General features: G+C 37.9%; 1 protein-coding gene across 2 annotated transcripts; it reads left to right on the top strand.

Annotated features, from left to right (window-relative positions):
• Positions 1–322: 322 nt before the first annotated feature.
• LOC122735613 (myosin regulatory light chain interacting protein) lies at positions 323–23,810 on the top strand. Of its 2 annotated transcripts, XM_043977307.1 has the most exons (7): positions 356–780; positions 2,012–2,202; positions 17,784–17,969; positions 19,137–19,334; positions 19,847–20,011; positions 21,097–21,517; positions 22,248–23,810. In XM_043977307.1, the coding sequence occupies exons 1-7, from the start codon at positions 694–696 to the stop codon at positions 22,335–22,337; spliced, it is 1,338 nt and encodes a 445-aa protein (XP_043833242.1). In that variant the 5' UTR covers positions 356–693; the 3' UTR covers positions 22,338–23,810. The 2 variants fall into 2 exon arrangements, with proteins under 2 accessions (XP_043833244.1, XP_043833242.1); XM_043977309.1 differs by lacking the exon at positions 17,784–17,969 and having other exon boundaries at positions 323–780.
• Positions 23,811–26,181: the final 2,371 nt, after the last annotated feature.

A 26,181-nucleotide genomic window follows, 5' to 3' on the forward strand; every position in this document is an offset into this window, starting at 1 on the left:
CGCATTTATTTGAAAACGGTTTTGTAGAGTGGCCTGGTGGCAACTCTGGGTTAGGTTCAGTGCAAGCACCCGACAGTAGGAGTGTTTTAATTTATTGCTCTAAGCAGAAAGGGCTCCGCCTCCTAGCCTGTGGTTACAGTATCACCCTAGGGAGCTCGAGACTTGCACTCTCCGCTTCCCGAGGATGAGGATGAAGATGAGGATGAGGATGAGGATGAGGATGAGGATGAGGATGAGGATGAGGATGAGGATGAGGATGAGGATGAGGATGAAGCGGCCTTCCCCTTAGCCCACCGCGAGGCGCCCGGGAGCAGCCAGCCGGGGGTAAGGCGCCCCGGCTGCTTCAGGCTCCGGCCTGGAGACGGGACCGGCCTCCGCAATTGGTCGATGGGGGCAGAGGACGGAAGGAACGGAGCCCCGTGATTGGTCGAAGCCCCATCCAGAGGAGGCGGGGCCGCTATATCAGAGGGAGTCACTGACTAGGGGGAGGCAGTTAAGCTGCTGGAGTGCGGCGGAGCCGGGCCCCCAGAGAGAAATCGGGAGAGGGCGGGTGGGCTGGCGGGGAGGGGTCTGCTGGAGTTCTTGCCTCTCGCTTTGCATCTGTAGCCCAGCCGGGGGACGGGGTCCGAGCCTCTGTGGGAGACAGCGGTTGCACCACCCACCCCAAAAAGGAGCTCGCGGTGGCCCCCCAACATGCTGTGCTATGTGACGAGGCCGGACGCCGTGCTGATGGAGGTGGAGGTGGAGGCGAAAGCCAACGGCGAAGACTGCCTCAACCAGGTGAGAGCGGAGCCGGAGGGCGGACGGACGGCGCGGCGTCTGGGCGGCCCTCCTCCGTGCTCCCGCTGGCGGGCCTCGCGGCGGCCACTGCGGCCCGAAGAAGGAGGGCGGCGAAGCGGCGCCGGCGCCGCCACCGCCGCCCTGGGGAACGCGCCGGAGCCTCCTGGCCGCGCGCCCCGCGTGCCGCGCGGTTCCCCTGCTGGCGTGAAGCGCGTGGAGGTGCCCCCGCCCCCTCCTCCTTCTGCTGCGGGGGGAGAACGGGGCTGCGTGTCTGTGTCTATCTGTCTGTCCGTGAACGCCCGGGGCGTCAGCGCCCAAGGTGGGGAGGGGGTTCCCAAGAATGCAGCGCACCTGCGGCAGGTGTCTTCTTGATACCGCCCCCTCCTCTCTGCTACAAGACCCAACCCGGGTGCCATGGACCAGCCCATTTGGGGCCAGTTGTCCCTTAGTCCCCTTGTTGTCCTTGAGATGCCAAAGAGGATCCTTTGTTGAACGTGTCCTGCTTTCCAAACATCTGTCATCGGTTTTAAATGTTTTGCAGAACTGTCAGTGGTTTGGGTAGCCTCCTGCCCCACACACAACCCCATCTCTCAGCCCTGTCTGTTGTATTTTTGGCATCTCTGCCTTTGGAAGTTTTAAGAAAGAAAAGGGGAGGGGGGAGAGAATAGGGTACAGTTTATCCCAGACGGTAAGTTTGGCTCCTAAGGAAACTCACAACTACCTCCAAATCCCAAGACCTGAGAAGTCTGAGAAACCTCTTGGAGAGATTAGCTGACACTTGTAGAGTTGTTTGTTTCCCTGGCTTGGCTCTTTTTTTTTTTTTTTTAAGTGTCCATATGGCTAAAATCACCCAGATACTGAACTGAAAATTCCTCTGTACAGATTGTACTGGTGCAGAGAGTTCCAGTGATTGGAGTCAAATGGAAAATAGCCAGTGGTTTGCTTCAGTGACTTTTCAGCTGCTTTTGAGGGTTATTGGCAAGCTTGCCTAGGTATTAGATCAAGCACACTATGTTCAAGTGCCATACCTGAAATCTCAGGAGTCTTGCAGCTTTGTTTCCCCGATTAGCACTAGGAGTTCTCCCAAGCTGCAAAACATGACAGGGTGGGTACAGATTCTGGATTTGGTTTTTTGTTTGTTTTTTTACATGTAATCTATACTTTTAATGACATTGACCTAGTAGGGCAACACATCCTCCTGCTTAAGTGATGTGCTCATCTTTTGTTTTAGGTTTGCAGAAGATTGGGAATTATAGAAGTTGATTATTTTGGACTGCAGTTTACGGGTAGCAAAGGAGAGAGTTTATGGTTGAATCTGAGAAACCGAATCTCCCAGCAGATGGATGGGCTGGCCCCTTACAGACTCAAACTAAGAGTCAAGTTCTTCGTGGAGCCACATCTCATCTTACAGGAGCAGACTAGGTAAAATGAAGCCAAAATAAACTAATATGAAATGTGACTGTGATGCTGTTGTACTAAAGTCATCCTACCTCACCCAGATAAGATATGTTGTATCTCATCTACTTCTGGACAGGATTTATTTAGCAAGTAAAAAATGAGTTTGTTTTGTTTTGTTTTAATTAGCTGGAAATTCACAACTGTCCAACTTTTTGTCGAGGTTAGGAAGGGACTGCTGAGTATATTTAATTGGTCCATTTTAGAAACTCTGAAACGGGAGCTAGAGAGTGTTTCTAGTTCTTTGAAAACTTAATTGAAGAGCAGGATTGAACATGAAACGCTAGTGTTTGTGCTGTAAAGAGTTCTGGGTGGCTAGGACGTCTTCCTCCTAAACGTCTGAATGTCCGATAGTAACCTCAGGCTCAGCGGTGTTACTCTAGGTCATTGTAAGCTGTTCTAACTGAAAAGCCGGAAACAGTTCCTCTTGGGGTTACTTAAACTTGGTCAACTTCTTCAGTCTAGTCTCAAGTTACAGCAGCTATGAGCTCAGGCTGAAAAAAACAACTTCTAACAATTCTGTCTGAAGTTGTCTGGTGAGCATCATAAGAATTCTGTGGGTTCTCCCTGGTTCTGAACATCGTGAGGATGTCGATTTTTACATTTGGAGGTTAAAACAAAAAAAGAATCTCTGTGCACGAATGTTCATATAAGTGTATGTACAACAGAAAGTGTCGTTCTGCTCTCCTCCACAGTGGCCCAAACTGGGGGCTGCTGCTTTTTGAAAGATTTGTTGATTGAAATGCAAGAGACTTTGCAGCTCTGTGTAACTTGAATCCTACCCTCCTTGATAATTGGCTTTAAAATGGTATGTTGAAAAAATGATTGCTTTCAAACACAATAAACCTTGGATAAAAATTATTAATGCCTGTCCTATTACCCATGTTTCAGCTTCAACTCCTGCCTTTGTATATGAAGGAGGAAAAATAGACTCATGTTAGACTTTGAGCACTACATAGTAAAATCCTGTTCCCTCGGTTTTCTTTGTTAGTTAACCCTCATAGTCTCAGGCCACAGAAAATTACAAAAATTATCAAATGTTTGTTTATTTTCTGCAAAGTAGGATATAGTGGAAAGGGCACTTGAACTGAAGTCAGTGGGGCCTCTATTCTACTTCTGCATACTACCTTTGACCTGGAACAAGTCAATTATCTTTTCTCTACTTTTTTTTTTACTTAAAAAAAATCTACATAGAGGAGTTGAACTAAGGGACATCTTAGATCCTATCAGTTCTAAAGCTCACCAGCCTATGAACTTTCAGTATATAAAAATAGACTTGTAAAATGTCCAAAAGGCTTCATATCTTTCAATCCTGTTTCATTCGCATTAATTTAAATACTGCTTACGTGATTTTAACTTGAAGCTACTTTGTGAGAAAGCTTCACTTAGCAATTATGACTTAGAGGTCAATAGAAAATCAACACTTAAGAATTTTGATTGCATGGTGGGGTTTTTTGTTTGTTTGTTTGTTTTGTTTTATTTTTCTTCCAGACCTTTATGGACTTCTGGATGAAAAAAGAAATTTCAGCCAAGTCAAATATATTTTCGAATCTGCATAAATGTGAAAGAGTACTTCATTTAAATAATAGTTCAATAATAATATCTTTGTTTCACTTCATATTCACAGAATTCTAGTTTAAATTATTAGATGGTCTTTACCATTATTTCTATAAAAAAAGTAGTAATTTTAAAATTAAATTCACTTTATTTACATGCAGAAATGGAAACTTTTTGCCAAATAATTGAATTTTAGAATTAGAACTGTATTAGAATTCTGTGTAGCCATTTGTAATCTGCTAATGAGAGTGTTAACACTCAGCTGAGAATAGAACTAAAAGCATGGATTTACCTATAGCAGTTAATTAACTTTCATTGAGCATCTTTTTAGAAGCTCTTTTGAAATGGGTAAATACCAGTTACTTTACTTGCTTTATACTGGAATTTATTTCATTTATAATCCAATGACCTTTCATTAATCCTCCATCTTGACCTCTCTGAAACCTTTGACATAGTCAGTCACCCTCTTCTAGATATTCCTCCTTGTTCTCTTTCTATTTGACCTCTAACATTCTTTCTCATTCTCCTTTGCTGTATCTTCATCCAGGTCATGTTTGCCAAATGTAGGTGTTGCACAGGGCTCTGACCTAAACTGTCTTCTCCCTCTGTACTATTTGACTTGATCTTGTCAGCTCCCATGGATTCAGTTATCATTTCTATGCTAAGGATTCTCAAATCTACCTATCCAACCCTAACCTCTCTAGTCTCCCATCTCCAATTACCTATTAGACATCTTGAACTGGAATGTCTTATAGACATCTTCAACTCAACATGCTCACATTGAACTCATTGTCTTTTCTCCAAGACCTTGTCTCCCTTCCTAACTTCCCTATTACTCTTAAGGGCAACACCATCCTTCCCAGTTCCTCAGGTTCTCAATCTAGGTGTTAATCCTCAACTCCTCATTCTCTTTCATACCCCGCCATATCCAGCCTGTGGACAAGGCCTGTCAATTTAACCTTAGTAATATCTCTCGAATACATTCCCCTTTTCTCAAATACTGACACCACCTTGGTGCAAGCCCTCATTTCTTCACTCCTGAACTGTTGCAATCCCCTGCTGGCTAGCCAGTTGCAGGTGTCTCCTCTCCAGTTCATTCTACACTCAGCCACTAAAATGATTCTCCTATAGTGCAGGTCCAAACGTGTTTCCCTTCACTCAGTAAACTCCAGTGGCTCCCTGGTGGGATCAGATATGAAAACCTGTTTATTCAAAACCCTTCCCACCTAGTCCTCCACCCCAAATTTCCCGTCTTTTTGCACTCCAGCCCAGTGATGCTTGGCCTTCTTGAAGTTCCTCAACTCTATCAAACTCCATCTCTTAGCTACAAGCATTTTCTCTGGCTGACCCTCATGCCTAGAACTCTCTCCCTCCTCATCTCTGCCTACTGGCTTCCTTTAAATCCCAGATAAAACTTCACTTTCTATAGGAAGCTTTTCCCAATCTTTTTTAATTCTAGGACCATCTCTCTGTTGATTATTTCTTATTTATTCTTTATCTAGCTTGTTTGTACATAGTTGTATATTGTCTTTCTCTCCCCACCCGCACCCCCAGATTGTATACTCCTGGAAGATGGGGAAAATGAGACTATATTTTGTTTGACTTTTTGTCCTCAGAGTTTATCACAAGGCCTGGCACATAGTAGGTGATTAATAAATGTTTATTGATTGACTTAATGATTTACTCCTATTGTCCTTTCCTCACCTTCCTCATCACTAAAGAGATATTTTTGGAAATCCATTTCAATAAACTTGAAAGTGTTCTGATGAATCTATATTTGTATTTTTGGTGACAGAAGAAATTTTGATCAAATACTTCTTTTCTTTCTTTCTTTTTTTTTTCAGGGCAATGGGGGTTAAGTGACTTGCCCAGGGTCACACAGCTAGTAAGTGTCAAGTGTCTGAGGCCAGATTTGAACTCAGGTCCTCCTGAATCCAGGGCCAGTGCTTTTTCCACTGCACCACCTAGCTGCCCTCAAATACTTCTTTATTTATATTCCTAATGGACACATTTTAAATAGTCTTGGCAAGTCATGTGTCTTCTAATGCAAATGATACAAGAAAATGTTTGGGGAAAATATGGTATATTTTTTAGAGTAGCTATTCCAAAGACAAACTGTTAACATATCTTAGGATTCTGCCTATAAACTTTTTTGTGTGGGGGGGGGGGCAATGGGGGTTAAGTGACTTGCCCAGGGTCACACAGCTAGTAAGTGTCAAGTGTCTGAGGCCAGATTTGAATTCAGGTGGTCCTGAATCCAGGGCCAGTGCTTTATCCACTGTGCCACCTAGCTGCCCCCTGCCTATAAACTTAATACATTTTAAGCTGTTGCTAAAATATTTCTCTTTTAGTTGCATTTTAGAGGAGCAATGTGATATGCAAAAGCGCATTGTTTTGAGAGGGGGCTCTGCCACTTATCTTAGGCAGGTCAAGTTTCTGAGATTTTTTCATCTATAAAATGGAAATACTTACACTAACAATCTTGCAAAGTTGTGAAAATCAAATGAGATACTTTAGGAAAGCATTTCTTAAAGTATTTTATATTTGTAGGTTTTTAAAAAAATCTTTGTAGCTTTATGTTCTACTAGTTTTTATTGATGCCTTTTGCTTTTATATCACATTCATTCCTGAATGTATTCCTTCCTGCATAGCCCTCCCCTCAGTCCCCAGCATATTTTCTCTACTGATTCAAAACTTGGCATTCTAGAGACTTTATAATAGTTTTGTTAATGGCTTCACTTACAGCATAATTTTGATGCTAGAAACTGATCATATTGTTTTACACTAAAACCTCATTTAAATAACATCCTTCTAATTGGAGATTTATAATCATTTGAACCGGGTTGAACTGAAGTTTACTTATAACCTGTTGGGGGTGGGGTACGGGGAAGAATGGCTTGTCAAGTAAATAGATAGTGTGAATAAGAAGCTGAGGGGTCTGGTTTTGTGTGCTTATGAAAATAAAGTGTTTTTAAGGACTTGAAGTATCCATTTACACATAAGTATATAATTACAGTGTCAAAAGCCAGAACTGCTTTGTTTTATCAATTACAAGTTACAAATGATAATTACAAATTTATCTAGTCAGTAAAGCAAGACTAAATTCTTGGAAATAAAATTGTTTTTCTCATTTAAAAAAAGACAATTATGCTTTAGACTTCATCAAGTCATGTAGTCTTTCATTTTATTCTAAATCACCCGTCTGTATTCTTGAAATTTTAGTATTGATTCATTTTAGAAAGGGTTTGTCTGTAAATGCTTCATTATTATAAAGTTTACAAATATATAACTTCTATGGAGAATCTTAAAGTTTAATTGTTTTGAGCTTTTTTAATGTTTGATTCTAGTCTTGTTGCTAGTTTCTAAATAATATACTAAATGTTTTGACTGATAGATTCTAAGTGGATGAAACCTGATATTTTATTGTGCTGTAAACTAATCATAAAGTATTTTATACATAAAATACTGTGACTATATTATAGTAACAGTTCTGTTTGTGTGGGAGGTCACCTTTGTCTAATAGTAAGCACTTATAAGTATTTATTTGCTCTTTTAGGATAACAAGTATTAAAATTGTTTTGCCACAAAGTACTTTAAAACCCCAGAAGATCATAAGATCATACCTTTAGAACTGAAAGATTATCATATCCAACCAACTCATTTTACTCATCAGGAGGGTTCTAGTTGTTAAATGAATTTTTCCAAAGTTACAAGGATAGTATCCAAACCCAGCTTGTCTGACTGATTTGTTCCCTGTGAGCTGATATCATACTGTATTTAAAATAGGGCTAGTCTAACAATAATAATGGGCAGCTATGTGGCTCAATGAATAGAGTGCTGGACCTGGAATCAGGGAGACTCATGTTCCTGAGTTCAAGTCTGGCCTCATACACTTCTCATACACTTCCTAGCTGTGTGACCCTAGGCAAGTCACTTAAGCCTATGTGCTTCAGTTTCTTCATCTGTAAAATGAGCATCTATAAAATAGATACCATTCCAGTATCTTTGCCAAGAAAACCCTAAATGGAGTCATGAAGAGTGGACTGAATAACAACAACAAAAAATGATAAATCAGCTGTTGTTATATCCCTCCACCAAATTTCATTTTTGCCTGATATTCTGTTATTTAATTTCTTCATTTTCATAAGTCTTTTAAGATGAAATGATGTGATGGGATGAGCTCCTAATGGGATTTGGAAAACTTTCGTCTGCTGTCAAGTACCTACAAGACTTTGGTCAAATAACTTCAACTTTCTGTAAAATGAAAAGGTTGAGCCAAATAATCTCCAGAGCCCCTCTTAGCTCCAAAATTCTATTGTAAAGTCTCCTATATTACCATTACTTTCTGTGGGTATGAATATAGAATAGAATTTAACTACCTTAAATACATTTCACTGAAGCAAAAAAAAAAAAACAAACTTAAGGAATATTACAGATAAGCTTGGATTGGGCGTAGAGTAATATCTAAGAAATAGGATGCTCTTGTATGATTTAGCTAAGTTTAAAAAAAAAAATAAGACCTACGTGCAGAATTCAGAAATACTAAATTCTCATCATCCAAAAATATACAGTCTAGTATGGAGTATCAGAATAGATATATAGGTAAATGTGTTCATGAAAGAGGATAAATCTGTGAGAGCTTCATTGAGAAATCAAGAGGAGGATTAGGGAAGAAAAGTAGGGCTAACACTGGAACTGGGTCTTAAAGAAATCAAATGTTAATAAGCACGAATGTGATGAAGAAGTCATTGAAAGGCACAGAATGTACAAAAGCACAGAAGTGGTCAGATTCAGGGCCTGTTGGAGCAGCAGTGAAGTCCAGTTTGTCTGAAACATAGTATAGTGGGAAAAGAAAAATATCCTACCTCTCCTCCATCTGAGGGAGGCTTTGGTAGTGGCTGTCTGGTCCTTTAACTTCCTTAACAGTTCAATGTTCTACCACCCTCTGCTTCATGGAATCTCTTCTTGAGGCACTGCGGTTTGGAGATAGATATGTTAAGATACATTTTCTTATAACTTATTGGTCCTAGCACTGTCCTCTGGGACAGAGCAGAACCAGGCTAGTCCTGCTCTTCCATCTAAAAGCCTTCGTGTGCTTAGACAGTTAGGGTGAAGATACAATGTATCTGTCTCCAGTGCCAGACTAAGATGTTTGGTAACCCGTGGGGACCTACAGAAGGTGTTGGAGTGTCACATTCGGGGCTGTGCCATTAGAAATATTGCTCTGATAAGTAGAGCAAATGGAAATACTTGTAGCTTAGATTTATTTGTACCTTATGAAAAGCAGTTTAGTCATAGCAGCTTGTGAAATAGGTCATGGAAGTAGTATTCTCTACTTCAGAGAAGAGGAAACAGTCATAAGAGATTGTGACTTGCCCATGAGCACAAGCTAGTAAGCACCAGAATCAGAACTTGAACCCATGTTCTTTGACTCTTAAGTATATCACTCTCCAGCCACTGGAAGGAAAAATAATATCTAACATTTATATAGTCCCTCTTAGGTGCCAGGCATTGTGCCAAGCACTTTACAAATGTTGTCTCATTTGATCTAAAAATAACCCTTACAAGACAGGTGCTATTATTATTCCTGCTTTACATTTATTAAGCACCTACTATATGCCAGGCACTCTGCTAAGTCTTGGGAATATAAAGAACAGTAACAGGACAGTCCCTGTCCCTGTCCCTGTCCTCAAGATAAATAAGAGTTAAGTGACTTGGTCAGGATCACACAGTGTCTGAGGCTGGATTGAGTTCGAGTCTGTCTTTCTGACTCCAGGCTTAGGGCTTTATACCTGGTTGAGGCCTGGCCTAGGGTGGTGACATTGGGAGTGGAAAAACTGAGACTTAAGTTCCACTCTTATATTCTTATGATGTTTTGATAAGAATCAATGCTGTTGTTTGAAATTCAAGCTTGAAAGTGAAGCTGGAGTTGATATATTATAAAGATAAGTATTTGAAATCATGAAGAATGTTTGGGGATTCCAAGGGTTTCTAATGTGAAAACAATTCATCAAATTTAATTGTTAAACATTTAAAAAATAGTTATCAGAAGATTAGTATATTTCATCTACTAAATCTTAATTATACCAGCACCTGAATAATTCGTGGTGTTTTTTTTTTCTTCACTCCTTTATACTTAAGGATGCTCTGGTATCTTTGTTTCTAATCAGATTGACTCAACACTTTTAGCCAAACCTATAATAGTGTAATCTTCATTTTTAAATGATCCTGCTTTATCACGAATTCCAAAGGACTCAAAAAGAGAAACAACAAAAAAGAATGGAGCAGTGAGCCTAAGTACTACATTTCCTTGCTGAAGTAGTGATAGATTATCATGAATGAATGGTTAGAAACTAACTAAAATGTTTCATGAACCATATTTTTGTTATTTTGTGTGTGCAGTTTGAAAGCTGAATCAGTTATGATTTGGGTTATAATTCTCATGGATAATGTTGTCTTTTTGTTTTTATGTTTGTCTATGAATGAATGAAAAAGTCCTTATTAAGTGTGATGAATGCTGGGGATACAAATTCAAGCTAGCAAGCTTACCCTCAGGGAGCTTACATTTCTAATGTCATAAGGGAAGGGCTCTGTGCTTGGTTTAGAAACTTCTAGGAAGTGAGTGGTGACCTAAGTCAAGTTAAGGCAAAGGCCTATCTGAGCCCAGGGTCTTAGGGGTCAGAGTGCAAGTCCCTATGGAAGGAGAATGAAGATGCTGAATAGAATGGAAGGGGCATAGTTTGGAAATGGCTCAGGAACAAAGAAAGGTATCTATTAATGTGTATACAATTTTAAAATTATAAACAATACATAAATTGCAAACATGGGAAAAACATGTTATATCCCACAAATAGACATGTCGTCCAAGGTACAGCAGATGTTGTCTAGGCTGGAAACAGAAACTAATTTGAATCAGAACTATAATGTGTTTTTTGGCATTCTAGTGACAGTGATTTAAGGGCAGTGGAATGTCGATATTAATGGAAAAAATACAAGTAATCAATCAATAAACATTTATTAATCCTTACCTACTATGTGCTAGGCACTGTGTTAAGTGTCGGGGATGTAAAGAACAGTAAAAGACAATTCTTGTCCTCAAAGAATTCAGAATCTAATGGAGAAGACAATAAGCAAACAAGTATCTACAGCTTAGGAAATCCTTAGAAGAGGGAAAGCACTGGAGTTAGGAGTTGGAGAAGGCTTCCAATAGGACATTAAGAAAGCCAGGAAAGCTAGTAGGTAGAAATGAGGAAAGAGAGAGTTCCAGGTATGGGAGATTGCCAGAGAAAATGCCTGGTGCCAGGAGATGGAGTGTCTTGTTGGTGGAAGAGGAAGGAAACCAGTGTCACTGGGTTAAAGAGTCTGGTGTGAAAAAAAAAAAAAGAGTCTGGTGTGGGGTTCCTAAGTTATGGGAAGACTGGAAAGGTAGGAGGGGACTCCATTTTGAAGGGTTTTGAATGTCATAACATTTTGTATTTGATTATAGGGGTGACAGGGATCTATTAGGGTCAAATGGAGAATGGATCTTCGATTACTATAATAGTCAGGTGGATCTTTTCTTGTAAAAAACAAAAGTTATCAGAAAAAAAATTATTTAAATCTATTTACATTTTCTATCGTATCCTACCTGCTTTCCATCACAGAGAGCCACCCCTTATAACAGAGGTATTTATCGTGGGCTTCATAGCCCTTGGTTAGAGAGTTCGTGAACTTGGATAGAAAAAAAGTACATCTTTATTTTCACTTAATATCTAAATGGAATCTAGCATTTTCTTCAATTATGAATATAGGCAACAAGTATTCTTGTTTGTTTTGGGGTTTTTTTTGGTTACATGATACATTTGTTGTATATTTGGAGGAAATAGCAAGTTGTACAGTTACATGTACAGGCTTCTGGCAACAAGTATCATTCTAAGAAGGGATCTATGGACCTCATCAATCTGCCAAGGCAGATAGGGGTGGAGAGGTTCTTGAGATAACAAAGGTTAAAAACTCCACCCTGCCTTATAGCAATGAGTAAAAAAAGAATACCATTCAAATCAGTGTGTTGAAAAAGTCTGTCATTCAGGATTTCACACCCATAGTCTCCCTACTTCTTTCCATTATTTCCTTTGGTCTTCAAGGATATGTCCACAGCCCAGTCATGGTTTTGTTATTTGTTTTTAACCAAACTAGAGCTTTTGAAGACATTCTCTCCAGTTTTTCATCTCCATAGTGGTCAGTGGCTTTCCTAAAGCACAATTCAAATGTGCCACCCCACTACTCAGTAAACCCTATTGGCTGTCTGTTACTTCCAGGGTCAGATGCAAACTTCTCTGTCTGGCTGCCTTGTTTCAGTCTTTTTATACATTACTCCCCTTCACAGTCTCTATAGTCTAGAAAAAAATTAGCCTTCTTACTACTCAGGCCTCACACATATCCCTCCATCTACAGTCTCCACACCTTTGTACAAGCTAACCCTCATCTCTGCATTGTACTCTGTCACTCCTTCAACTCTGAGAAATACCTTAAAACTGCCTTCAGAGCTTTCTGATTCAAATTTGCTCCCATAAATTAGATTTACTGTGTATTTATTTCACACATGCTTATTATGTGTACATATTGTGTTACATTATAGATTATAAACTCCTTGAGGGCACCCCCTCTCTCCTACCAGTGATGCAGATTGCCACTCATGTCATCTCACCTTTTACAACTCTTAGCTATATCCTCCCAGAAATCTTCTCAAAAGGGGTGCATTGAACTTACTGGGTTCCTGCCAGTAGATCCCTTTAACATTACACTGGCCATCTCTTATCCTTTCTCTTGCTCCATTACTGGTCCAGTTCCTGCTTTGGTCATGCAGTTCTGATAACTTTTTACACCACTCCTAATACACCATTTATCCTAGGTAACTTACTGCCATCAATTTGCTGTTTGCCCTTTGGGCAACTCATAGTCTTTTTTTTGTTTTTTTGTTTTTGGAGATTGCATTATTCCATGATTCACAGAAATATAGCAACACTAAAAGGATATTGATTTGAAAAGGTGGGTCTTGTTTTGGGGAGAAGCTTGAGGGAGAAGTGTAGTTTTCCAAATGTAATGGTCTCCCCCACCTCCATCTTCCTGTTGAGCTGTTGTCTGTCTACAACATATATCCTCGATAGATGTAAAGGCACAAGATAGTTTCAGGGTTTGTACATCTAACCATATATTTCATGGCCTGGATAATAGGCATTTTATCCACCAGCATCATTATGACAAACCCTAGAATGGTTCTGGACCTCAATGGGCAGATTCAGTAGCATTCCAGGCCTTAATGCAAGTGTTCTGATGTTGGAGTGATTAGAGAATCTTAACTCTAAGAAACTGCTCCTCCTGTTGAATTCATCACTGGAATCCAATGTGACAATAGCAAACACCTTTGGAGAATATACATCCTAATTTTTTTTTCCTCCCTTGATTTAAATAACATTGGAACAAAATTCTCTTATGTCAATCAGGATTGCCCCGTATGATATTAACAGTGATTTATCCAATGTGGTATGCTATAGAATATCTCTTACAAAAGCCTACCTGTTCCCTTAATCAAGAATTGCCTTGATAACATGTGGATAATATGTGCTTTATCTACTATGCCACCTAGCTGCCCTACAATATTGTTTTAAAATTTTTACAAGGTGTTGTCATATTTTTCTTTATTTGATTATACAGCTGGAATTAGAGTAGACTCATTATCTTGTGCACCAAGCACAAAGTCAACACTAGGAAAGAATATAGGAAGTAATGACTACTTTAAGATTTTTTGGACTACTGATTTAGTGCAGTATTGCAGATGATTTAAAAATATTTTCATTTGATCATGACCTTGTTGAGGGCAAGGATTGTGTTTTGCTTCTTTTTGTATCTATCCCCATTGCTTTGCATAGTATCTGGCACAAATTAGGTATTTAATAAATGTTTTATTGACTGACTGACTTATCTTGATTCATCAAGTGCTGGCAGATTTGTGTCCTGGTTGGCTTTCTATTCTTGGCATCCTGTACCATTGACCAACCTGTTGGCTTTAGACATTAACTCACAAGTGTATCCATTTTGGCACTAGGCTAAAAACTAAAGGCCTACAAAGGGGAACACAGAAACATTAATGTAATGCAGTATGCATTAAAGAGATGAGACATTCAGTAATGCAAAGCAGCTCCAACTAAGCAAAACATAATTAGGTTTAAAATAATTTAGGATTAGGTAGGCTTAATATAATTAGAAATAGGTTGCTGAATGGGAAATAGTTGATGAAAAAGTTATATTCTGTATTCTTAGACGACTACATGCTTTTTTTGTTGTTGTTAAATCTTGTATAGGGGAAGCTAGGTGGCACAGTGGATAAAGCACTGGCCCTGGAGTCAGGAGTACCCGAGTTCAAATCCGGCCTCAGACACTTGACACTAGCTGTGTGACCCTGGGCAAGTCACTTAACCCCCATTGCCCCACAAAAAAAAAAAAATCTTGTCTGACTCTTAATGACCCCGTTTGGGGTTTTCTTGGCAAAGATACTGGAGTGGTTTGCCATTTCCTTCTCCAGCTCATTTTACATATGAGGAAACTGAGGCAAAACGGGTTAAGTGACTTGGCCAGGATCACACGGTTATTAAGGTCAAATTGGAACTCAGGAAGATGACTTCAGGCCTGGCACTCTGTCCATAGATGGGTTTTTATGTCATTCTAGATGTAATAAGAAGCCACAGGAAATGATTAAGTTGGTAAGAAAAATAGTTGTCAGCAGTGTTGTGGATGGACTAAAGGAGAGAGGTACTTGTTGGTTTCCCAATAATTTGGTGAGAGGTTCAGATAAATGAGAGGTAGAGTTAGAAATAGCAAGATTTGGCAAGTGAATTGATATGTGGACTGAAGGAGAGAAATAGAGAATAACTGCCAGGTTATGAATCTAGGAGACTTGAGGAATGATGGTGCCTTCAAGCGAAATAGAGAAGTTTTGGAAGAGGGATGGTTTGGTAGGAAAAATCAGTCCATTTTGTTTAGTATCTTCATAAATGAAGTCTCATACCTTTGTACTTAACGGTTAATTACTTCATCAAAGGCTAAGTTAAGCTTAGACTTTAGAATAAAATCAAAAATTGTTTTCAAAGTTAGTCATTACAGAAATATTTGCAAGTCCAATTTAACATTTGGTTTTAAGTGAATCTTGATGTGGCTGTGGACGAGATATGATTCCTTAGTAAGTGGGAAGTGTAACTTTAGGTCAATGACTGAGAGTAACCCCTTAGTAATAACAACCAGGCATTTGGCAAATTAACAACTACCATCTTGGAAGATTTCCAGATATCAAAAGAAATCTAACTCCTAATTGGTCTGTAAGCCTTGTATTGAAGCAAAAGGGGGCTTTAGGGTAAAAATATGTTTGTGAAACAAGTCAGCAGAGTTTAGAGATATTTTAAATGGCAGAACAGTAGTACTTGTGCTGATCTATATGCAGAACCATCATGGAGAGATGTAAAGTAGAGGACTTCTCAGTGTCTTAAGTTCTCAGCTTTGTTCTTCAAGAAAATAAATGCTCATTTTACAATTAACTTTTTTGTTATTTAAAGAAATCACCTTCGGAATACACAACAACTTTGTTGAAAATTGGTTGTTCTTTTGTTTTATTATAAGAATCTTTCTAGTACAACCATGACTTAATTAGTATCATGAATCAAGTCATTTGATGAACTGAAACTTAATAGCATTGGCCAGAAATTGGAGTTCTGTGTTTTCCAATATCACTTCTGAGAAACGTTTGCAAACTTAAGAGAATTTCATATTTCAGGGTTTAGCTAGCATAATGTTTAGGGTAGCATTTCCCAAACCATTTTCTGATGAATTCTGATCTTTCTAACAAACTCTGATGATGTGATAAGGGCAGCTCGAGAATGTCTATGCTGATAATGTTTTCCCCTTCTAAAATATCAAATATGTAATTTTGCATTGAAAATAATAATAGGTTCCCTCCCTCCCCCCCCTTCAGCATTAAAGTTTTCTCAACTCTTTCTTCCTTTTCCAAATTAGTTTGGGAAGTACTGGTTTAGAGAATACAGCTTTTGAACTTTCACATGTATATTATATGGTCATCTTTCTAGGCGTTTAAGAATGAAGAATTGGCAAATGCTCTCGACTTTTCATTTTCTGGTCCCAGGGAATTGAGTAGATGATATTGTCTGCTTATCTTCTGTGAAAAGAAACACCCACTGCAGGCACAAAACAGTTGTTTGAATACAGCTGCTTGTTTTGATAGTGTTCAGTGAACAGTCTTGTGTAACCTTTCAGCTGCTTTACCTAGGAAAAAAATAATTACCATCCAGATGGTTAGAAGGAAACATAGTTGGGAAAAAAAAACTATATTCTAATCTTTCTTTACTACATTGAATCATCACTGAATCACCTTACTGAAAAACAATTTTTAGATTATTATTATTTAAAAACAAAGTGTATTAATTCCACAGTCACATACTTCTTTAAGGGAATACCATACTAAGAGAGATGCCCAGTGTTAGGACCACTACTAAGTTTTGTTACTTGAATAATTTTATCCTTGGTGATACTTTTTCTTTTCCCCCATCTAAGAACTTGAATCCTTCTACCTAATAACTTGAATGATACTATAATTTTTAGCAGGACGATCTATTTAGTTCATGAAAAGGAAGACAGTTTCCCTTTTGTATGGAATGCATGGGAAAAATATACGGTATCTTTTTGGAAAGTTTAAACAGTTTCTTTTTTTTTCTTGTTTACTTTCAGAGGAAATAACCAAGAATTGTTTCATATACAGCCTAGTATGTGAAACACATAGAACGGTTAATCTACAGATAGCCTTTATTTGAGTCCATTGCACAAAGCAGGGTCAGCATTACTGACTATTGACCACCTGTTGGGCCTGACAGCTGCCTGTCCAGACAATGCATAAATTATCTTTGAGAAGCTGAGGATAGTGTTTGGAGGCCCCTTGCTGCCTGGTTATCAGGGTCTGATTGCCAATTTAAACTTGAAAAGTCAGTTCTGAAAGAAAGGTTTTAGGTTGGGTCAATAAAACATTTAAGCACATATTCCCTCCTTATGGCTTTAAGCAAAAGTTCTCTCCTCCAAAGATATTTTAAAATATTAACTACTTAATAGTATTTTCTCTTAGAGGGTTGGGACAGAGAAGTAAACAGGCAGGGTGGAGCTTCTCCAATCTTTGTCCAAGGTTGTGTCATAACATGGTTTTATGGAACTGCGGCTAGAGCAGGGCCCTACAGTCATTACTGCAAAACTAGTTTTTATGGGTTCTTTTTTCAGATTTAGCATCGTAACCAATAAGCACTAAAGACTAGCAGATGTCTAACTTAATAGAAACCATATTTACCTTCTTGGAGTACATTTTTACTGTGGCTTATTTACAGGAACTTGTGAATGAAGGAGGAACTTTGTCATTGTAACTTTGAGATAGCCTCCATTGGTTGTGTAACATTTTCTCATCATAGAAGGCACAAAATATTGGAATAAGTAACAAGAAAATTGAGTCTCAGAGAGGGGACTTGTTAGTAGAACTGGGACCCAAACCCAGGATTTGTGACTCCAAATCCAGTTTTCTTTCCACTCCAACTCACTGATTCTCCATGTATCCAAAACATTCTTGTTCTTTTGAATAAACATGACTTTGTCTCATAACGTTCATCAAATGACAGTAAATCTTTTGTCCTAGCTGTTTGAAAAATAACTCCCACATGTGTTTTAAATATCAGTGTGTGTGATAGTCGGTTTCTTAGAATAATTGATCTGAAATATCACAGGGGATATTTAAATTATATCAAAAAGAAACTTATTCTTTTGTTTTACTGATTAGTTAAAACTGTCTCATCTTCAATATTAAGAGCTTTCAGTAATTTTAACTTCTTATTTATATATGTTTTGTGTTGTTCAATTGACTGCAATGTTTTTAATTAGTCAGAACTTTTACAAGTAAATTCATTCTTTTGTAGGCATATATTTTTCTTGCATATAAAGGAGGATCTTTTGGCTGGCAATCTTCAGTGTTCCTCAGAGCATGCTATTGAACTCAGTGCACTACTGGCACAAACCAAATTTGGTGACTATAATCAAAACACCGCCAAGTATAACTATGAAGAACTGTGTGCAAAAGAGCTCTCAGGTGCTGCCTTAAACAGGTAACTATGGACTGCTGCTTTCACAGACCACTGGCCATTTGCTGATGTGTGGCTATAAAGTAATGTAACATTAGGTTCTTGCTTCCCTCTCCCCTTTTGAACAGCACTATACTTAAATAGTCTTACATGTGAACAAATCTTCCATTACTTACGGCCTTGATATGGAATATCACATCATAGCCATAGACACCAGTGAAATATCTTTCCCCCCTCCTTCTCATCCTGCCTCATAACTACCATCCCACCCATGATTTTGGAAACTTTAAATTCTCACAAGTTTGCCTTATGCTTAGTTGATGGCCTTCAATACCTGAATACCTCAAATAGAGCGATTACTAGTACTTCAGCAGATCCTTAATTTCATTTATATCGTGTTTGCCTTCTACCTGTGCTGGTTGCAGCCCATCCACATCACATTCTAGCTATGTCTCAACACTTGTACGTGACTTTCTGCAAATTCTTCAAAGTAGATCCTACCTGATAAGCTATTTTCTGGATGCCAGGGCATCACTAGCCAGGACACTATAGATTATCCATCACTCTTGCTTTGTGATTGACCTACCCTCTTTTCTATGTATGTGGTATCTTATTTTTTTAAAAATTGCATTTCCTGCAATTTTTATTATTGATAATATGCTCTATAAGCTGTTCAAGTTGCCTGCTATTTTGAATCTTTGAAAATGGTGACCCAAAAAAAAGAAGTTTAATTATATACATTTTTTACTATGGTGTTTCTTTTATTTACTTCTAGAAATTGATTTTAATCCCCTCTGTTTATTTGGAAAGTATTGAGGATTTTTGTACAGTAGAATTCTTATGAAATTCCAGTACTTTAAATTCCCTCCATTTTTTACATTTTATAAAGTTGTATAACTCTTCTAATTCTAGCCTATAAAATTTCCCCTGTTTTTAAAAAAGTTATCAAGCTACCAAAAACTTGAGTATTTTATTGTAGTTTTCAAAACAAATGGAAATTCAGCTTTAAAGCAGCAATGCATTTAAGCTGTCACTGCTTTCTGTGATGATGGTATCAGTATAATATATCTGTAATCCATTCATATAATATGCCCAGACCTAAATACTAAATAGCTTCCCCTCGTCATTGCTGGCTAACTCTTTGCTGAATGAGCTTCCTTTTGTTGTTGTTGTTGTTGTCTTCATCTACAGTATTACCTCGAAGCACAAGGAGTTGGAAGGGATGAGTCAGGCTTCAGCTGAATACCAAGTTTTGCAAATTGTATCTGCAATGGAGAACTATGGTGTGGAATGGCATTCTGTGAGGGACAGTGAAGGGCAGAAACTGCTCATTGGAGTTGGACCCGAAGGAATCTCAATTTGTAAAGATGATCTTAGCCCAATTAACAGGTAACAGAGTCTTTAATGCTCTGGGGCATATTTGTATGGGCTTGGTTATAAAAATAGAAAACAGAGTTGGGGGTTTGAAAAATTATCCCTTGAATAAATTGCATTCTTTTGGATGCACATTATGTTTTAAGGCTTCAGTTACTATTTATTAATCAAAAACTTAGAAAATGGAAATTTACGGGCCTGGAGGCATTAATAAAGTAAGTGGTTCATTCACTGCCAAGAAATCACCCCTTACTACCCATAAATAGAATTACACTGTTTTTTGGTCTGAGTCTACTTTGGGTAAATCCATTAGACCTGTATCTGTGTGTTTATAAACTTTTTTTCTTATTTACTTTTATATATTAGTGGGTGAAGAGGTTTGTCATTGACCTGTTAAGTAACTGTATTTTACTCTGAAGGTGTTTCTGCCAAAATTTAAGAAAATACTTATGACTCTTAAAAAAAAAGTCATGAGTTTCGTAACAGTCCTCTTTGGTTTGATCAGAATCATTTTCTCCTACTTTTAGGATTGCATATCCTGTTGTTCAGATGGCAACTCAGTCTGGAAAGAATGTATATCTAACAGTCACCAAGGAATCTGGTAATAGCATCGTCCTCCTCTTTAAAATGATCAGCACGAGAGCAGCAAGTGGACTTTACCGAGCAATTACTGAAACTCATGCTTTTTACAGGTATACGTGACTAATTATATAAATAAACCCTTTGCAACTTGTCTGTTGGGCAGGTAGGTGGCACAGTGGATATGGTGCAGGCCTGGAGTTGGGAAGACCTGAGTTCAGATTCAGTCTCAGGCACTACTAGCTGTGTGACCCTGGTTAAGTCACTTAAACCCTGTTTGCCTCAGTTTCCTCATCTGTAAAATGAGTAGGAAGAGATGGCAAACCACTCCGGTATCTTTGCCAAGAAAACTCCAAATGGGCTCACAAAGAGTCAGACATGACTGAACAGCAACAAACATCAGTAGCAGTAGACTAAAATTTAAAATTCCAAAGGATTCTGAGTTGAACACATTTTCATATAATCTTCTGCCTGTTATCCTCCTGCAGATTTTAAGAAAAGTTTGCTATATGAGAATGTTTTTGCTTGCATGGCAGCATAACTACATGAAGCCAGCATAGTAATCAGTTTGATTCTGGGTTTTGTTTATTTGTTTGTTTGTTTTTCCTCCACAACAAATACATATGTATGAATTGTACAAGCATGATTCTTATTTTTTTTTACATTATCTTCTTGGGCTGTCACTTCCCCCTCTAATGAACCTGAATCATTGTGCCTATACAACTGTTCCCTTTCTAATTTAAAAAAATTTAATTACCCTTTTCTTCAGCATATATATAATGTTTCTCTCTAAAAAATCAGAAAATTTACATCTTTTTAGTTTTGTGGGACTATTGAAGGCCCTTTTATTTTAAGTTCCTTAGAAGTACAACTATCAAAAATCATTTTTAGGGGCGGCTAGGTGGCGCAGTGGCTAAAGCACCGGCCCTGGATTCAGGAGTACCTGAGTTCAAATCCGACCTCAGACACTTGACACTTACTAGCTGTGTGACCCTGGGCAAGTCACTTAACCCCCATTGCCTCGCAAAAAAAAAAAAATCATTTTCAAACTCACATAAAACAGAAAGAACCTCTTGTTAAAAATAAAAACCCAAAACATTAGATTTCTGTGTTGTAGCATTAAGTGGTTTGAATTCTAGAAATGCACACATAACATCTTGAGTATCAATGTAGATTTTTGTTTACTCTGTTGTTGCAGGTGTGACACAGTTACCAGTGCTGTCATGATGCAATATAGCCGAGACTTAAAGGGTCACCTGGCATCTCTGTTTCTAAATGAAAACATTAACCTTGGCAAAAAGTATGTCTTTGACATTAAACGAACATCCAAGGAGGTATATGACCATGCGAGGAGGGCTCTCTATAATGCCGGAGTTGTGGACCTTGTTTCAAGAAGTGATCAGAGCCCACCCAGTTCTCCCCTGAAGTCTTCAGAGAGTAGCATGAACTGTGGGAACTGTGAGGGACTCAGCTGCCAGCAAAGCAAAGCACTCCAGGAAAAGTTACGGAAGCTGAAGGAAGCCATGTTGTGTATGGTTTGCTGTGAAGAAGAAATAAACTCAACTTTCTGTCCTTGTGGTCATACCGTGTGCTGTGAAGGTTGTGCTGCCCAGTTACAGGTGTGTGACACGTCAACCAATGATGATTATTACATTAATGCATGATTTGTGCTTTGCATAAATTAAATGTGGCCTCCAGCTATGGAGATCAGTGATCAACATCCATCTTTTAAGTCTTTGTTTAACATTTCCTAAATCGATAAAATATTAGATTTTGTTTGATATTGTTGTATCTTTTGGGCAATTACGAAATGAAAATAAGGGAAAGTGCATGCTCAAAGAAGTTACACTAATTTTAACACCTAATCAAATACCCACCTTCAGAAATTCTGTGGAATAATTTCTTTTGTGGCATTTTTATGTTTTTCTGTGCTACTTTCTGATATTGAGTACAAACTTGCAAATTGTACTCACTTTTCAGGGGTAGATCATCAATTTTATGTGAAACTAGCTTTGTAGAGCAAATAAAATTCCCTTGCAAGCTACTGACTAGTGGTAGGACCATAGCTTCGTGATGGCAATCTAATCAAGTGTTGTCATACTGCCCATTTATTGAGTGATGTGCTTGATTTGTTTTCTGATCTTGTTTCCTCTTATAACTAAGAGCACAAATTTGCAAAACTCTTGGCCACGTCTAGAAGCCAAATATTTTTGGATTATTTATCCACTAACCACGATGGATAATTGAATTCATTATACTTTTCTGAAAAAGAAATGTGGTACATATGTCTCCTCTAAAGAAAAGGCTGGAGAATGATAGGTTTCTAACAGATGTCTTTGTCTTTTTTAGTCATGTCCAGTCTGCAGATCCCGAATAGAACATGTTCAGCATGTGTATCTTCCCACCCATACAAGCCTCCTCAATCTTACAGTCATCTGATATATTGTACTGATATATTTACTTGACAAGCCACGTTTCTACAGACTGCACTATTATGAACTAGAAACAATTGGTTGTGGAGAAAATGGTTACTTACTCCAACACCTCCCTGCAATGAGGAATGTTCTCCCGAAGGAAACATTTCTGAAAACACAACCATGGTTTAAATCAACTCCATTTGTGGTACCCAAGGAAAGGAGAAGAGCTGTGAAAGTCTCACGGAACTTGACTATCATCTTTTGAGGAAATATATAAGGAAAAGTACATTTTCCTCTTCAGTGACAGATAGTGACACCAATGCCAAAAATTGGGCACTTGTAGGGGATTATATTACAAGCGTGTTTAATGTGTCTGATGAAAATTTTTCCTACCCAGAGCAAATTGCTTAAGAATTGGTTTTAAAAATTTATTTTGTTTTCCTTTTATGTGGTCATTCCAAACATTTATAATAGAAATTTTTTTTATTATACATTGTTTTAATGTCAGGGTTTTTTTTTTCTTTTATAACTTGTTTAAATATGAGGATTAGAGGGTTAATTAATAGATTCCAAAATCTATTTTGTGACTTTTAAAAAAAGTAATTGCTGGTTAAGGATCAGATTCTAATTTGCCTATTAGACAACAGATGATTCAATACAGTGTGAGGTAGTTATTTCTTTCTGTAACGGTATCAACCTCTGCCCCCTTCCATGTTTCAGAAAGGTAGCTTTTCTGAAAAGTAAAATCTTTAGTTCAGTAGTTTTCTGCTCATTGTTAACCACTCTTTTGGGTCCTTGGTTTGGTGGAAAGTCATTTCTGCTGAATAAAGGGAGAACATTTTCCCTAGAAAGACTATATTACACAACCCTAGAGATATTTCGTGGTTGGTATAAACTATGATAGTCATTATAGTTCTTTCTAGCTATTTACTCTGGCCTCACTGAGGTGGTGGTTATTTTTGCTTGAACTATCAAGCTTTACTTAGAGTCTTATTCTAAGTATCATAAGCATTGTATAAGCTTTTTTTTTTGAAGTGCTTAAGTATTAACCTTTTGTTGTCTTCTTTTTGTATTGGGGTGCGGGGACTGCGTTTTGCTTTGTCTTCTTAAGCCTACCTTCCACTCCCCATTTGGGCATTTTGGACTCTGATCAACTAGTGGGTTTTTCTAGGACGTAGGGAAACCTAGATTACCTTCTTGGGTGCAATACTAGCGAAGTTCAAGCTAGAAAACCACACTGTCACTTTACTGAGATTTTTCTGAGTATACTTTTCATATTGCCTTAATGTAGCAGTGATGTGTTTATGCATTTGTTTCTTTGCACAGACATTTTGTCAAAATATTAAAATTCTACTTTTTTATGGCACATTAGCATATAAACCTTTATTGCAAGAGGTATTTATTTTTTCACTTGTAAAAAAATTGTTTCCACATAAAGAACTCTGTTATATCTTAGATTACATTTCTGTCTTTTTATATTCAGGTTAATAAAGACTTTAAAGCAAAAACTTGGTTTCTTTTCTATCTTTATTTCTTAAAATAGGCTTTATAAAAGACCTGATGAAAATGATGTCACAGGTAATGCAACGTTATTTTTTTTTACTCATGAGACTTTTAATTGTATCTGGTTCTATTAGACAGAATTTTTGAAGTATTTATACAATGATTATTCCTTTGCCTGTCCAAATTGTTCAACTTCCCTCTATATGTGAAAAACAGAATTCAGTTTGAAAGTAGGAGTGGGTGCTTTTTTTAGTTAATTTTCATGTTTTGAAAAGATTTTCTATGACGGAAAAGGGATAGAAGGGCTCCAGCAGATGGAGGAGTTGCCAGGCAGAATAGCAGTTACGCTTAAAGGAGAAAACTTGTCCCCAAGCTAGGATTTAAAGCCAGAAGGAAATTTTAGAGATGTCAGATCCCCTTATATTATAGATGAGAAATGAAACAGACACCCCAGAGGGGAGAGTGTCCTGCCCAAAGTCATGCAGTTAGTAAATAACGAAGCCAGGATTCCAACCCCAGACCTCTTACTCTAGAGCTGTCTAGTGTTTCTTCCTATTGTAGCACACTGTCCTGCCCAGCCTAAGGACCTTACTGCCCCAGGCATACTGGTATATGTGCTAATTTGTGTAGTTCTGAAACTACCTTGTGGATTAGAGAAATACAGTCAACTATCCAATCAAAGGAAGTTGTCGGTCAGATTAAAAAATACATCTATTTTTGTCCTCTTGGAATGCTTTATAGGTATTTTTGTAGCAATCTACGTTTTAAAGTTACGTTTTACTTATTTAGTTCACTTTCCTTGAATATCCATGAGCAGCTGAGTGGTAAGAGGATATACTAGGAGATGGGGCAGCCTACCAAAGACAAAAAAAAAGAAAGAAAGAAATAGTTAACATCACGGATGAAATAATTGAGAGTTGTCACTACTTTCTTTAGATAAATATAAAATTTTACATATTATATGAACAGCTTGGAAAACTATTTTAAAAGAAAATCATACAAAATATTCAAATATTGAATTTCAACCTTAATTAGAATTCTTCTCTAACAGAATAAACTTGTTAAAATATATTTAATACTTTTTTCCCAAAAAAGTGTTTTTGTTAATTTGCACAGCATTTTTAATTTTTGTCTTTTAAATGGAATGCATTAACCATTGATTCTTGAACCAAGTCTGTGTCTTCTGAATCCATTAATATATATATATATATATTTTTTTTTTGTGAGGCAATTGGGGTTAAGTGACTTGCCCAGGGTCACACAGCTAGTAAGTGTCAAGTGTCTGAGGCCGGATTTGAACTCAGGTACTCCTGACTCCAGGGCCGGTGCTCTATCTACTGTGCCACCTAGCTGCCCCCTCCATCAATATTTTTTAAAGTTGTATTTGGAATTCAGAACTATAGAATAAGTCATTTAATTGTGGAACATCTAGGGTATTGTCCATGATGAGAGTAAATACCTTTCATATTCACAGAATGATTGAGTTTTTGAACTGGCACAGACTTTGAGGTCATCCAACTAAGTGGAAAAGTGTATATATAGATAGCACTAGACTAAGAGTCAGGAAGACCTAAGTTCAAATCCTGTCTCAAGTGCTTAGTAGCTTTTTTGCCTCAGTTTCCTTATCTGTAAAATAAGGGGAATAGTTCCATCTAGCATTGTGAGAGCAAAATGAAAATATTTCTAAAAGCACTTTGCAAACTTTGAAGCACTCTATAAATGCCAGTTAATTATTATTTATAATCCAGTCCCCTCAGGCAAGAAAAATGAGTGACTTGCCCATAATTCAGTCAGTAGAAATTGCCTCTAGCTTTCAATTTAAAGTTCGAAAAGTTCACCACCAAACTACAGGCTGTTCTTTCTGAATCGGACATGGTATCTGACAGGCTTAATTCCAGGTTCAACAGTTATATCCCTTAATTTGGTAATGCCCCACTGCAAAACAATTGATTAGGCTCTAATCAGTTTTGAAGCCTGTGTTTATAAGTATGCCAATTAAAAGAAAAAGTCAGCTGTGATCCCAAAGAGAAAAAAATTGACTAAAGCATGAACTCTTCCAGGAAATGAAACTTGAGAAAAGTCTTCCTTGGACAGAGACTTGGGCAACCAAGTTCAAACATAAAAGATAAATATGTGCAGAAAGTTGGAACTAGCAAGAGGGAAAAGGGGGAAATCTATTTTACTTCAAACTTACTTGTAATAGGAAAAGAAGGAAATGCAACCGGAGTTTGTTTAGCCATCCCAGTTCATGTAAAACATTCCAAGGATTCTAATAAATTTTTAGAACAGTAATAAGACTTGTGCAGATAGAGGACTACTCAGTCATAAGTACAGTAGCATTTGGTGTTCCTCTTATTATGTCT

The sequence above is a fragment of the Dromiciops gliroides genome, chromosome 1, assembly GCF_019393635.1.
Source record: "Dromiciops gliroides isolate mDroGli1 chromosome 1, mDroGli1.pri, whole genome shotgun sequence".
Classification (NCBI taxonomy): Eukaryota; Metazoa; Chordata; class Mammalia; order Microbiotheria; family Microbiotheriidae; genus Dromiciops; species Dromiciops gliroides.

Bases quoted from the DNA above. Each gene is read 5' to 3' on its own strand.
- LOC122735613 (XM_043977307.1), top strand. From the start codon at position 694: ATGCTGTGCTATGTGACGAGGCCGGACGCCGTGCTGATGGAGGTGGAG. The intron at 20,012-21,096 runs GTATACGTGACT...CTGTTGTTGCAG, and splicing joins GAAACTCATGCTTTTTACAG to GTGTGACACAGTTACCAGTG. The intron at 21,518-22,247 runs GTGTGTGACACG...TGTCTTTTTTAG, and splicing joins GTTGTGCTGCCCAGTTACAG to TCATGTCCAGTCTGCAGATC.